The sequence below is a fragment of the Abramis brama genome (assembly GCF_963993115.1).
Source record: "Abramis brama genome assembly, chromosome: 6".
In the NCBI taxonomy this organism is placed as follows: domain Eukaryota; kingdom Metazoa; phylum Chordata; class Actinopteri; order Cypriniformes; family Leuciscidae; genus Abramis; species Abramis brama.
In genome coordinates, this window is record NC_139968.1 from 26,907,738 (window position 1) to 26,923,581 (window position 15,844).

The 15,844-nt window shown below is 36.3% G+C and overlaps 2 protein-coding genes across 2 annotated transcripts; one reads left to right on the forward strand and one right to left on the reverse strand.

Annotated features, from left to right (window-relative positions):
• Window positions 1–605: 605 nt before the first annotated feature.
• LOC311085680 (uncharacterized protein) lies at window positions 606–3,118 on the reverse strand. Its single transcript, XM_084118261.1, has 4 exons — window positions 3,042–3,118; window positions 2,420–2,737; window positions 1,990–2,292; window positions 606–1,665 (listed from the first exon to the last, which is right to left on the reverse strand). Exons 1-4 carry the CDS (start codon window positions 3,076–3,078, stop codon window positions 1,502–1,504), a joined length of 822 nt encoding a protein of 273 aa, XP_083974387.1. The 5' UTR covers window positions 3,079–3,118; the 3' UTR covers window positions 606–1,501.
• Window positions 3,119–7,949: 4,831 nt separating this feature from the next.
• LOC311085678 (uncharacterized protein) lies at window positions 7,950–15,051 on the forward strand. Its single transcript, XM_084118259.1, has 6 exons — window positions 7,950–8,113; window positions 9,519–9,830; window positions 10,621–10,911; window positions 11,054–11,146; window positions 11,255–11,354; window positions 11,532–15,051. Exons 1-6 carry the CDS (start codon window positions 8,047–8,049, stop codon window positions 11,566–11,568), a joined length of 900 nt encoding a protein of 299 aa, XP_083974385.1. The 5' UTR covers window positions 7,950–8,046; the 3' UTR covers window positions 11,569–15,051.
• Window positions 15,052–15,844: the final 793 nt, after the last annotated feature.

The following is a 15,844-nucleotide window of genomic DNA, read 5'->3' on the forward strand; positions in this document are numbered from 1 at the left end:
AGACACACAGACAGACGTTCCTGTAATTTATAGATAGCTATGGCTACTAATCAGAACAGTGACACCTCTTTTTCGTTGTTGTGGGAAGCACTCAAGGCTTTTTTACGTGGTCAAATAATTTCATACTCTGTGCAGTTAAATAGAATTCGTTCCACTAAATTGCATAGGCTCTCCAGTGATATTTTTAATATTGATCAACAGTTAGCAGCTAGTCCATCTCCAGATCTGTTCAAGCGTCGTAAGGACGTGGAGCTTGATCTTATTACAACAACTAATGCGGAGCGTTTGTTGTTGCATTCTCGCAGTTCATACTACGAACATGGTGATAAGGCTAGCCGTCTGTTAGGACACCAAATAAGATGGAGGGCAGCCTCACTCCTTATTCCACAGATTAAAGACAATTCCGACGACTTAATTTCTGATTCAGATGGCATTAACACTACCTTTAAGTCTTTCTATTCTGCACTATATTCGTCTGAGTTCCCGTCTGATACCAGTACAGTATAATGACTTCTTTCAATCAATTGTAGGGGTTTCTAGGTCCTGCAGGACCTAGAAACCCCTACAATTGATTCCACTGTTTCCAATGCTCTTGAAGCCCCACTGGGTATTGATAGGCACTCTTCTGTAAACTTTCCTTGTTTACCACCCAAGCTGGTATGGGAGGATTTCTTGTGATTAATACTGGTGAAAAGGCACTTATTTCCAGGATTTATTGCCAAATTATTGATTTAGAGGATTGTACTATTGCTAAGACTAAACATGCCTGGGAACATGAGTTGGGTCAAGAGTTTGCAGACGACTGGTGGGTAAATGCTCTTAATAGAATTTACACTATAGCTCAATATGTGCTTGGCTTGCACTAGTGTTCATTGCTCCAAAGCTTGGCTTTCTGCAATCTATTCCAACGTTGATGACAGTTGTGATAAATGCCGCATGTCACCCTGTAATCTGAGTCATATGTTTATTTTCTGTCCAGTGCTTCATAACTATTGCAACAACTATTTTGAGACTATATCCAAAATATTTAAAATCAAGGTTGATGTCTGCCCTACTACTGCAATCAAAGTTTGGTCTCGGTTTACATCCAAACAGTTATATGTACTTGCCTTCACTTCTTTATTGGCTAGATGGCTGGATTTATTTCTTTGGAAGTCCACCCAGCCTCCGGGTGGGTGACAATGGCTTGTGGATACTATGTATTTTTTTAAGATGGAAAAGATCAGATGCTCTTGGTATGCCAGCTGTAGTTCTTTTCAAAACAAATAGCAACCTTTTATAATATACTTTCACTCCCTTAAAACTTTGCCTGTTGACTGAATTCCTTTAAATCAAAATAGGTACAATTCTGTTTAGACCACATTAAAGTCCAATATGCTTATGCCCATATGTACCTATTTTTATTGGCCACAAACAGATTTTCACTGTAATGGTCTTATAGATTTTCCATATTGTATTCATCTACATAAAATTAGACATTTGAGGTTTTCTGTTTCCTTTCTCAAAAACATTGTCTGCTAGAGCCCTTATGTATTTGCTCCCTTCTCTTCTGTTTCACTCCGGATCTGATGTCATAAACCACAATAGCAACAGTAGCCACGCCCACCAGCGCTGAGATGACCAATCGAATTACAGCTTCAGTAAAACCACAACAGTGGACAGAGTCTGAAGAAAGAAACAGAAGAACACTTAATTATTAGTGTACTTTAACTCTTCTTTGGGTGTGACATAAAACAAACCACTAAACAGTAAATCTGGGAGAGTAAAAAGGAATATTTTATGCTGATAACCTTTATAAAGAGCAATTCAACAGAACATAAAGTTTTTTAATTATTTTTTAAATACTTTTTAAATGACAGATATCTGAAAACTGTCCAGAATCGATTAAAAATATGTAATTAATCTGATCATTTTTATTCATGAAATAAAAAATAGATCAGTAAATGATGCCACAAATAATCTCTTATATAATCAGTAAATAAATAATACCTTCACATGTGTGACAGAGTTGAGTGATGTTGTCCAGATGTGTGGTCTGGTTTCTGATGGGATTGTTGATCACACAGCTGTAAGTGTTGTTATCCTGATATTCCACCTCCAGAGGTAGAGAGAGACTGATGCTGAGATCAGACACACTGATGCTGGACAATACACTGATTCCTTTGTACCAGGAGAGAGTCACATCACTCACATTCAACACTGAACACACCAGTGAACATCTGGACTCTGATGATCCAGATGATGAAGAACAGTTTGAAGAGTTACTGGTGATGACGGGAATGGCTAGGTCAGCTAAAAACAGAAATCAGAGAGCTTTTACAAAAGTGTGTTTTTCTTTCACTCAGGGCAGTGCTGGAATCAAAAGTCCATTCAGAGCCCTTTCTGTTACCAAATATATTATTAACACAACAATTCTCACCATAGACAGTGACACTGAATATCTTGTATGGAGCTCCTCTATTGCTGAAGATCTGTACTTTATAAAGTCCAGATTGTTCAGTTCTGATGTTTCTGATGGTCAGAGATCCAGTTTGATTGTCTATCTGGAGTTTCTCCTTATTGCTATATACAGATATGATCTGCTTATAGAGTTCAGCTATACGAGTATCCTGAGGTCCAAACATCCACAGTATCTGATCTTTACTCTGTATTTCAGTAACACCAGTGTTTAGAGTGACAGAATCTCCCTCCATCACTGACACTGACTTCACTTCATCTGTATCAGCACCAAACACACCTGAAATAAAACTGCATCTAATCAACAGGAGCAACTAAACATGAAGGATTTATTTTTAGAGTTAATTGTATTTTGGTAACAAGACTGGTAAGACAACGCACAAGCAACACAATGTGGATTAATGCTTATCTGGACTGATCATTCAAAATCATTTTTGGTTTAAAATTTTAGTTAACATGTATTGCAAAAACCAAGAATAGCTATGGGTCTTAGTCATAGAGGTAACTCAAAAAATAAAAGACAAAAACATATTATCAAACAGACTTTACAAAAAGCAGCCTATAAATAATTAGAAATATCTTACCCTCCAAACAAATTAAAAATATGATGCCAATCCACATGCTGGAAATAGTATCGACTAGTATAGCTGTGAGTCTCTGTAGTGGTATTAGAAAAGCGGAGGGAAATTCAGCCAATGATTAGTGACGTCATTACTTCTATTGGGTGGAGATGAAACGCAGCCCTTGATAATACCATTTAGGTTTCGTTTACTTTTTTACAAAACCTGTAAGCAACCTTTCTACATACAAAGAAAAAGTCATTCCCTTCTTGCTGTCTGTTTATGTTTTACAAACATAAGAAATGAAGCATCATATTAATATATTTAAATGATTTATTCTATTATATACCTGTTTATTGTGGTCTGCGTGATAAAGCTGGTAGAGGTTTGTGTGCAGCTGCGAGCGAAACAGGATTTAGCGGTTAGATCTGATACTTTCTGTCCATGTGTGTTGCCATAAGTGTTTTCCACTTAATGTTTATAGGTCATGTTGTTAACATAATGAAAATGGGCCAAAAAGGTGCAATGATTGTAAAGCACACAATCCAGTAAATTAATGTAGACTGTCATCATGTAATTCTCCAATTCAAACAAACTAAACGGACAGAAAATATCATTTCCACCGGGACTGACAAAATTACTTGTTCACGCTCGCTAACTAAAGCGACTAGTTCTCATGAATGTGCTTAATACAGCCTATACACCCATAATGAATTGGTGTAGTTATATGAAGAGGTAAATTTATAAGAACTCGAGGCTGGTAGAAGCAGCTTGTTTTTAGAAACTGCCACAGTGCCAGGAAACGAAAATGTCTCGTGGCTTAAGGCCACATCTGCGCTTTGAGGTAATTTATATGGGTGCTTATAATATGCGTCCTTCCCATGCCAGTCATTTTGATGTTTATAAGTTAGATACCTCCTTAGCATGAAACGCTAGAATGAGGTGGTTTATGACTTTTAATTTATCCATCTATGGTCTCCCACTTTTTACATTTAAGGCATTTTAGCGTTATATGATTAATGTACAAGAAAAAACCTATGTTGTCTTTATCTCCTTTAGTCTTGCATTATATTATTAAATTGGTCTCCCTCAGTGCCAGTTGATTTCTATTTTTAGGAATATTGGAACATATGCAATGGATTGTGGGTGATTGGAGGACATGGACACTTGATGCATCCTTTAAAATAGACCTAAGCCAAATGAAGGATGTGAAACGAAGGCTGTCTTTCAAGGATCCTTTAAATTGAGGTGGCCTAGATGGAGCTTGATGACGGCATTCCAGATATGCAGCTGGGATGCAGCCTTCTGATTGAGAAGCACCCCAGATGTTTAATATGATTGGAACAAAGTGCAAAGCGCAATATGGCGGATAGTTTCCACCTTCTAAATAAAAAAGCCAATCACCAATTGATAAAGTCACTGCAGTTAAGCTTCGGTTCGGCCAATAGTTATACTAAGTACACTCAAACAACATTCATTTATATTTATTTATACATTGGGCATTTTATTTGCCTTCAGTGGCATAGATTCACCAAGGTGCCGGAAACATTCCTCAGAGATTTTGGTCCATATTGACGACAGCATCACAAAGTTTCATCACAAAGCAGATTTGTCGGCTGCACATCCATGATGTTAATCTCCCATTCCAGCATATCCTAAAAGCTGCTCTTTTGGATTGAGATCTGGTGACTGGCCATTAGGCCATTTAAGTAGTGAACTCATTGTACTCATGTTCAGGAAACCAGTTTGAGATGATGAGGTTTGGAACATGGCAAACATACTAAGGTAGACTTTGGCGTTTAAACAATGCTCATTTGTTACTAAGAAGCCCAAAGTGTGCCAAGAAAATATCCAACATAACATTACACCACCAGCAGCCTGAACTGTTAATACAAGTCAGGATAAGGATCCATGCTTTCAGGTTATTTACACCAAATTCTGAATTCTGAATGTCACAGCAGAAATCGAGACTCATCAGACCAGGCATCGTTTTTCCAATCTTTTATTGTCCAGTTTTGTTGAGTCTGTGTGAACTGTAGCTCTCAGCTGACAGGAGTGTCACCGGTGTGTGTCTTCTGCTGCTGAAGCTCTTCTGCTTCAGGGTTCAATGTGTTGTGTGCTTGTGTGCAGAACTTGGTTGTAACTTGGTTGTTATTTGAGTTACTGCTGTCTTTCTTGAGAATCTTTTTTTTGTCGTTATGAAATACTCAGACCAGCTCGTCTGGCACCAACAACCGTGTCACGTTCAAAGTTATTCAAAGTTATTTTATTTGCTTTGGTACTATTTTCACAAGCAAGGTGTCCAAACTTGGAGAAATATAGAGAAATAAGGAAAAACAAGGAGAAATATACTTAATTGCTTCTAATGGCGCTTTTCCATTGCTTGGTACGGTGCGGTACAGCTCGGTATGGCTCACTTTGTGGCGCTTTTCCACTGCATGGTATGGTACGATATGGCTTGTTTTGGCTCACTTTAAATTGTACCGCCTCTGTTGAGGTTCCAAGCGTACCGTATCAGTCTATAATCCCACCAGAGGCGAACAGAGTACACAGCTTCATTACTTGAGTAAAAGTACAGATACCCCTTGCTAAATTTGACTCAAGTACAAGTAAAAGTACTACTAGTCAGATGTCTAATTATAAGTAAAAGTACTAAAGTACTTGTTTTTAAAAGTACTTGAGTATCAAGAGTACAAGAGTAAATTTTTTTAAACATTGCATTACTACTGCCACAGTGCTTACATTGGTAAACACAGCAAACACTTGAAGCGAAAACTATCATTAACTTGTTCAGTTAATTGAAATAGTCTGGTGAGGTGGGGCCACGGGTTGGCACATTCCCGGGATGGACCTGCTGCGTCTTCATCCATTGTTTCGTCCATGGTTTCGTCTCTTATCTAAATCTGACCATGGAGTTGACTTTGGCGGAAAGCTGAAGGTCATTGCTGATAGGCTGTCCCAATCAGTGGCGCCTGCACAATCCAATCACGTTTGAGAGGGAAACGACAAATTGAGGGTTTCCGAGATTTTTCTTTTTTCCTTTTTTTTTTTAGAAGAAGAAGAAGTAACGGGTACTCACAGTTATGGATAGAAATGTAGTGGAGTAAAGAGTACAATATTTGCTTCTCAAATGTACTTGAGTAAAGTCATGAGTACTCCCCAATAATGATACTCGAGTAAAGTACAGATCCCTCAAAACTGTACTTAAGTACTGTACTCAAGTAAATGTACTCCGTTACAGTCCGGCTCTGAATCCCACCCACTTTGAAGCGGTACTAACTGCAGTGGAAAAGCAAACCGAGCTAAAGTGAACCGAGCTGTGTCGGGCCGATCCGAGTCGTACCACGCAGTGGAAAAGCGAAGTGAGGGGAACCGTGCCACACCGTGCCGAGCCAAACCATACTGAGCCGTACCATGCAGTGGAAAAGCGCCATAATAAACCTATATTTGCCATGCCCTGTTTAACAACTACGGTGACCGGAAGGGGATTTGTTCGGTTTACTTAGTTTTGTCGTGGCCACAACATATAAACTTGTGGGAAAGTGATATTAAGTCGTGGGAATGTCATAGTATCTCATGGGCACGAGATCGTATGTTGAGCAAAGAGCATCCGTTTCTCGTGGCTACCAGTTTTATACCATGTGGAAACCGAATCTTCACACGCGACACGACACACTCCTCATTTTACCCTGGTCATAATTTACTTTGTTATTTGTTAATTAATAATTTGTTTTTGTTTATTGCCTTAAACGGGACTTTATTTGTGACCTGAGTATTTCATTCAAGCCAGCAAATTTCAGACGAAAAAGCCCATTCAACTTAAGAATGCGCTTCAGGTGACTTTCACGCGTAGGCTATACCCATGTCTTAATGCCAGAGATCGCACTATATCTTTATATGACTACTAATTCAATGTAAAATGTTATTTCATCAGTCATCTCCATCTCCGACTGCTGTATATGGTTACAGTATTGACCGGTGTGGTTCCCTCAACATAACTCGTGGCTACGAGAAATAGATGTCGTTCTCTCAAAATATGTTGTGGCCACGAGAAAAATATATCGTTCCCTCAACATATGATCTCGAGGCCACGACATGATGTCGTTACCTCAACAAAATGATCTTGTGGCCACAATTTATTATCACTTTCCCACGACTTAATATGACATTCCCACGAATTATTATATCGTGGCAACAACATATTATCACGTTCCCACAAGTTTATATGTTATGGCCACGACAAGACTAAGTAACATCCCCTCCCGGTCACCGTAAACAACAAAACAAGGACAAAAAAATTATAAAACACACATTTTTTCAAAACCTGTAATACAAAACCACTTTTAATGAAAATTTTTGCAATTGTTTTGTAAAAGGTGTCATTAAGCATGTTTTGTGTCAACAGCCCAGCGTTTCAGGCGCACTCCAATTTCATGTTCAATCGACCAAAAAACAAACGGGTGTCAGATAGAGTCAACAGTATAGAACACACCTTATTTTGATGTGTAAAAAGTACCATATAATGAATTTCCACCAAAGTACTGTGCCTTTGAATGTGCTGAACGTCAATATGAGTATTGAGTGATAGATGCAATATTTGATATGCTGCTGGCTTGAATAACAGAATAACTAACACTGTGTTCACTGTATTCAAACTGCAAACTCATTTAGAGACAAAGTACCTGCTGCCATTTCAGTGCAATCATGTTTCTTTTCAGAATGACTTTGTGCAAAAAAAAAAAAAAAAACCTAGATGGCCAGTAACCAATAGGGGACCTTATCAAACATACAAGGGGGACCTAATAATTCTTCAATTTAAAATTTAGTGTATTGCTGATACACTAAATTTGATTTAAAAAATTGCTTTTTTCCAGATGGTTTCAGATGGGATGTGTACTGTCAAACCTGTTTTGCTACTTTCTAACATCACGTGATCTTCCACTGCACTGTCTGTGCAGAAAACGACGTGGTTTGATGAAGGACTGACGTTTTTTTTTTTTACTCACTGGATATTTTATTTTATTTCCAAATGAAAAGCAATTTAATTTCCTATTGTACTCTCTGGTTTCTGTGCTTAGGCCATTTGGACATGAATGGTAAGAATTGTTTGTTTTTATGATTCTTCATAAAAGCTTTGATTCTGAATCATTAGATTTTTCAGCAACTGTCTTATTTGTGATTCAGACAACATACATTTAATTTGATATGAGATGTGTGTGAGGTAGATAAATGAAGCTCTGTAATGGCATGTTATCACAGTCGCAACGCCAAAGATAGCTATTAGCTACGGTAAAGAATTAAACCGCATTTAATCACACGTCTTTGACAGTTCTTATTTACCTTTAGCACATTAAGTCAAACAGTGTTGGTGTTAGTAGTACGCGTTGGTGCACGTTTTGTTCTCCAACAAGCTTTGCGAACTATTACAGAAGATACAGTTGATAGAAAAAGTACTAAAACAAAAGGACTTGTGTCTCTTTAAACCTAAATAATCCATGGGGAGTAGGGACAAAATGGCAACACATCAGCTATCCATGTTTAGTAACATATACTGTATACAGTATATAAAGGAGCTCATGAACAAAAAAACCTGAACCAATACATCCACACACAAACAAAAAATAAACACAGGAAACACAAGGGCTCAGTAACAACAGACTAACAAGATGCACACAATCAGGAAATAACAAATGAACACGAACAGAACAACAAAACAAGAGCATGCAGAACAGAACACAGTTGTTTAAAGTTAATATAATACATTTGTTTAATTGTTCACATCATGTTATTTAATTGCATAGTTTATTTTTAATAGCAGTGTTGTAAAAATTGTAAGCGTTGATTTTCAATACCGACACGTTTTAGAAACACTGCAATAGTCCTTGTGCCGTGGCTATTATGATTCACTGGCTTTCATAAAATGGCTGCCCATGAGTCAGCAGATTTATCGCTTTTTTAAAATATTGGCAGCACACATAATTTACACAGCCTACTTCACAGCTTCTGCTTTGGAGCAAAGACAACTGAACACATCACACAAGTCTGTGTTTTGTGTTGTATTTTATTATCTTATATTAGCCTTGGTTACAAGCTATTTCCAAGTGAAGGCCTTTTTAAGATTGTGATTCATGTTGACGTTGGTGATTCACTTTGTTTTCTATTACTTTTCAGGGATTTGTAAATATTCTTTTTGATGAAATTTCCTGTTTTACATGCTTTATTCACAGTTTTTACTTTTTAGCACTACACATATTTTTTGTTCCCTGCTGCATAGAGTTACTGGCAACATGTTCGGATATGAAAACCAAATTTAAACTTAATAATAGCTAGACAGCATTTAGCCAGAATTATGGCAGCTTTGGAGTTTTACACATACAGTATTTAATGCAAACAGTATCTTGGCAAAATATTTGATTTTGGTCATCAGCTGGTTAGGTTCACAAGGTTATTGTCTCTTGTAGAAGTAGAAAAATAAACTTGAATCTTTTTCTTGGTGTGTAGCTGGTACAGATGGAGTGAAGTCAGTGTCAGTGACTGAGGGAGATTCTGTCACTCTAAACACTGATGTTACTGAAATACAGAGTAAAGATCAGATACTGTGGCTTGGACCTCAAGGGACTCGTATAGCTCATATCCATACGCAGATCATTGATATGTTTGACAGTAATGTGACATTTGGAGACAGACTCCAGATGGACAGTCAAACTGGATCTCTGACCATCAGAAACATCACAACTGAACTCTCTGGACTTTATAAACTGAACATCTTCAGCAACACCACTTCATACAAGAGATTCAATGTTACTGTCTATGGTGAGTAAAGACCTTTATTTTGTCTTGTGCACATGTAATAACTCTATATTCATTTACAGAGCTCAATAAGAAAATGTTTTTTAATAAAAAATATGAGCCACCTTATAATCTAGTGAAATAAGTCCTAAAAGTCCATGTCTGATAAATTACATCTTATATTTTAAGTAGCTTTGCCTTTGTGTCTTATTTTTGTTTCAGTAATTAGGATGTTTTATGATGCATTTTCTGTTAGTTAATTTTTATTGCATTATTATTGTCACGTGTTACCCTAATGGTTTTTTGATTGTTTTTGTGTAAATGACCCAGTATAACATCTATATGGGTATTGGTCTTGTTTTGTGCACAGGCTTACAATTAACTCTTTCATCATGCAAATTTTATTTTACCACCTGAATTATCATGGTTATCAGTAAATATATAGGATACAAAGCAAATTGGTATATTAACATTATATCACTTGTGACATTTCATAACCAAGTATTTAAAATAAATTTTTTTATTATTCTGCTTTTATTAAATAAATGGTGTACATCCTGGAGCTGTAATCTTAGAACAGGCATGTTTCACTTATACATTTTTTTAGGGCTTTTTTTAAATCTTGCTAATACTTTAATTGTGTTATTTGAAAGGTTCTGAAAAAACGCAAAATAATAACTATTTTGTCTTTTGTTGGATCGAATTGTCATTGCCACTCATGAATCAGGTTTTAATATAGGTCTAAATGTTTAATATTTAAGAAGGTAAATAAAAAGTGCTATGCGAATGTATTTTTTTCTTCCTTGTTTTCCAGCTCTTCTGCCTGTTCCTGTCATCACCAGTAACTCTTCTCAGTGTTCTTCATCATCATCAGAGTCCAATTGTTCACTGGTGTGTTCAGTGTTGAATGTGAGTGATGTGACTCTCTCCTGGTACAAAGGAATCAGTGTATTGTCCAGCATCAGTGTGTCTGATCTCAGCATCAGTCTCTCTCTACCTCTGGAGGTGGAATATCAGGATAACAACACCTACAGCTGTGTGATCAACAATCCCATCAGAAACCAGACCACACATCTGGATATGGATCTCTGTAAGAAATGTCCAAGTATGTCAGCAGAGATCAATATCTATTTACCGAATTGCTCTGTTTCATTCAATTTCACATAGATTCAATATTTTCTTTGTATTGGTTTTATGAAGACAAAGTTGATATGAGGCCAAAGTTAATTAACCTCTTTCCATTTTAGATTATTCAGCTATAGTCTATTTGATTTCTTCTCCACTTCTTGCACTTGCTGTCTATGCTCTCTATTCGAAAAACAAAAGAATGGCTCAACAAGGTAACATTTTCCTTCAGATTCTGTATAGCAGGAATAATTGTATTAATGCTTCAAACTTATAGTTGACATTACAATTGATAAATAATTCTCTCCTAACTAATGTTTTAGGAAAACAACTATGTGGTTTTGAACTATGTGCAAATACAGTGGAACAAGCTCAGACAGTTGTAGAAATGCAAAAACAGGTTGAACCGGATTCTAAAACAAGGTAAGATTGATTCATAATCCATCTATTATTTCCCCAGTATTGGTGCTGGTGCTTGAGTAAACGAGTGTGAAATAGTATAGAAACAACAAGGAGAGAAAGTATCCCTTTTCTCAACTTTGGTACATTTCAGATTTACAAAAGGTCTTGACTGCTTAAATTTTTTTTTCTTTGTTTCAGGATGCTGAACGAGAACTCACTTTCTTCTGATGAATAAAGGCCCAATCATGCAAACTATCTGAGTGATAGTTTGTGGTATGGTTTTCTTTAGTTAGCTTGGTTTTTCTTTTCAATATTTAAGTGCTTTTTGTGCAAAGGATATGATGTCATATGATGTCATATTGTTTTTTATCAGTTGAGGTAAAACTTATCAATGTTGTCAGACTCGATGAGTCTGGATCTTTATGATCTATGAGTCCAGATCTCAATACTGAAGCTGGAGAACAACAATTACTTATTAATAATATTCAGCAAATATTCCTGTGTAGGAATGTAGTAAAGATTTCTTCATAGATTATGAATACTTAAATCTCGTACAGTATTTATTACATAAAGACTCAATGAGTCTTGATCTTTACGATATACGATTCCTAAACTCAATGTTAAGGCAACAACTTCAATGTTCTATACATTGTTAGAGCCTTGCATGGAAGGAACAATTTGCTTTTTTTAAAGCAACTTTCATTGCTCTTAAGCATTTGATTTGTTTTTAAACAGTTTGTTTGTTTAAATAGTTAAGTATTATTATTTTTACAATTTAACTAATTTAACAAGCACTTACACTGAAAGTGAAATTCAACTAGCCTAGTTCTTCAACTAGTGTCAAATGATAGAAAATTGTGTATGTTTACACTTTGATTTCTTGCACCCGGGAATAATAGTCAACATCATTATGACTAAACATTTGCTAAGAAGTATTTTCTACTAAAGCAAGGCGGTATTTGACTCTGGTAAATCTATCTAGCAGACTGGTGGGTGTTGCCTTGTATGGTAACATGCCCAGTGCATTATGGGTGCTAAAGTTTCCAAACTAATTTGGCAAAAGAGAAGACAATTATTTTTTTTTTGTCAGTCAGCACCGATATAAAAAATGGGCCTTTCTACCACATCTAAGTTTGACTGAAATCCCATTTTGTCAGTGGTAAAATACCCCTTTAATGAGCTCACTTTCTAATGCTCATTATTGTTATTATTATTATTATTAGATATTGCAAATGCTGTGAAATGCTCTCATATGCAACATATAAGCAATTTATTCACTTAGCATTTAGCACATAGGGCTATCATACACCTGGCGCAATACGGCACCAGGCATAGCAAGTGGTTTTTTGCTAGTTCAGCCCTACACAGTTATCATTTTCACATCCTGCACCACATTGTTTAAATAGCAAATGCATTTGCACCCATCTGTTCGGCCATGGGCGTGCTGGTCTGAAAACGAGGTGTGTTCAGGCGCATTGTTGGCGCATTGCTATTTTGAGGCAACTGAAATAGACGGAGCTATTGACCAACTGAAATCTGGTCTAAAGTCAATGGCTCAATAATTATTATTTTTTTTGTTATTTAAAGAGCGCATTAGTAATATGCGCCTATAGGCGGGTCCACATCCGTTTCCTCGCTATAGAGAAGCGTTCAGTCTTTCCGCTTGCAAATTCTGCCATGTGAATAGCGAATCCGCCATGGCACGAGCGCAACTGGCTTTTAAAGGGAATGGGAGATGAGATTCTGATTGGTTTATTGCATGTTACGCTACAGAATAACTGCAACAGGGATGTGTCGAGAGATAACTTGCTCCTTGACTAGCATCGTACAATGCATTGTTGGAGAAATTAGTCATGATTTTTCCCGAAACCGCGGTAACTTTGTCACAGATCCGTCATTTGAACTATAGTGGTTCAACAAAATAGCACTGTCATTAATGACGGCATGCAGGTGGTGGAGTAATGTCAGATTATTGCTGTAAATAATGAACATTGCATCTGATGACTATTTTGCTGTTTTACTTCTCCTTTACTTTGCTTTAAACTCCCCTCATTATAAAACAAATAAAAATTTTTTTTTTTACTAAAACCTCTTTTTCCTCGTCTGGTGGCCATTGAGACCCTCCCCATTGAGTCCTAGTGCTTTGTCTGTCATCCCTCCACCCGCTCAGCGTCTTTCACACAAATGCCCATTACACTGAGATTCTGGAAAATACACTAATAATGTTTCCTGGGATTTGTCCCGGATTCATTTGATTTTGGTTAATTCACACCGCCAGTGATATTCAGGAATTCACACACATCCAGTAAAGATCCCATAAAGACACGTGTCATTTGCTTATGATCAGCGATTTCTCTCTCGAGAAACCACACTCGTGCATTTTCTTCTTATTTGATAATAAATAGCGCATCGCATACCGTTCCATTAATCTGGTGAACGATCTAAGCTTCATCGTCATCACTACGACCTCAGCAAAAGCCCAATTGAAATGACACACAAACATTCCCTTAAAAGAATATTTGAATTGCAATGCAGCACGAATGCTTGTTTCTTCAACATAATGCACAGGGCTCTGTGCACGGACATTCTTCTCAAAATGTTAGAAAAACTTGCGTCGCAAATGCAAATTCTAGATTCTACAATAATTTTTAATAAGACCCAATGTAGAAAATAGTATAGCAAGAGTAAGTCATCATGGTGCCAACTTCTTTTTTTTTTCATGATATCTTATACATGTAAATGTGTTTATGAACATACAGTTTGTTCCATTTAGAGCAGTGGTTTGCAATCCTGTGCTGCATCCAATATAGCACAAGAGTAGTAGCTTTGGGACATACTACTGACATAAAATTGTGTTTTTTGGAGGAATCCTCCAAAATATCAGCCGCTACAACAGTGTGAAGGGATCCATACCTTGGATATTTACCAAAATAGAAGACCATCCGAGGAGTTTTGGAATTCTCTTTTCTACATACTATGCTTGGGGATATACTTATTTTAATCTCACTATGTGCACATTGGGACACAGGGTCCAGGACTGAAAACCACTGATGTAGAGCACATTGTTTTGTTCCATGTAAACACTTTTTAATTAAATTCATCACCAGATATGAATCTGATCAAATAAAAAAGCTGTGTAAACTGTAATGTCACTTGCATTGGTTCATTTGTTTGTGAGCTTTATCCAGTTGATAATTTGGTAACACTTACATTTAAGGTGATGTAGTTACACCTTACTACATAGTAATAACAGTAAATTATGCATTATTACAACCCTAAACCAAACCTTAAGAGTAACTCTATAGTAATTACATGTATTAATTATTATTACTCAGTACTTACGTAAGTACAATGTATGTCACCTTAAAATAAAGTGTTACAGATAATTGTTGTGTTGTGACATCCAGCATGATTATGATCCCTAATTAAGCTCTCTGAGCATTGCCTTGATGCAAAATGTGTAATACAGATGTGTAATTGATGAGTTTCATCAGGATATCAAGGTAATATAATGTTACATTGCATTTGGAATGATGTACAAAAGTTTTTTTTTTTTTTTTATAAATCCTGAGTGCTTGGAAAACTCTCTCTATAACTATTTCCAGCACACATTTGATAAACGGCTTTTTCCCATTATATATCTCTCAAGGTAGCTAATCAAATTAGCATCTTCCGGTACATCATGGTTGGTGTCTGGTATGTTCTCTCCGGATGGCACTATTACAATAAATAAATAAAAAATCAAATGCACTGTTATGAAAATATAATTTTAAACTTGTGGTTTGTATTGTTAGCATTGAGTGTACGTCAGGTATTGGCTTGACTACAATCCTGAGTAATGTGTCTTGAAGACAAACCAGCACGTAAAATTAACACAAGTCAATAACAGAAGAAACTGAAGGGCTTAAATACACTACAGTAGATGATGAACAGGGGAGCTATAATCTATTAAACAATGAAACAATGAATAACTATGACAACCAAGTAAAACTGGAACTAAACACACGAGAACTGAACACAGGCCAAATAAGACTAAAGAATATCAAAATAAAAGTCTATAGACACAGAAACAGGGTAATCGTGACAGTGAATTGTGAAAACACACTTTCTTATATCTAACCTTGTTCGGGAAAGAGGGATCTCAGTTTGATTCCTGGCACCTGTTGAACACACAAATTCAACAGAATGAGTCATTTTGCAAAAAATTATATCATTTTCTAATCCTTAGGTTTTTTTTTTTTTTTTTTTTGCAAAACATACAGAGATGACATGTTTATGACATGTTACAATATACAAAATGTATTAACAATATGTTCAATGTCATCAGAATACAAATGAGAAAAGAACAATGAGCTAAAAAATAAAACAAATTAAATACATAAAAAAAGATAGAGAAAAATAGAGGGAAATATATTAAGCTATACATCAGTTACAACACATTTTGTGATGTTATGTTTAAATTTCCATAATGAAAAGTTTCATAAGAAATGTTAGATAATGCAGGGTCCAAA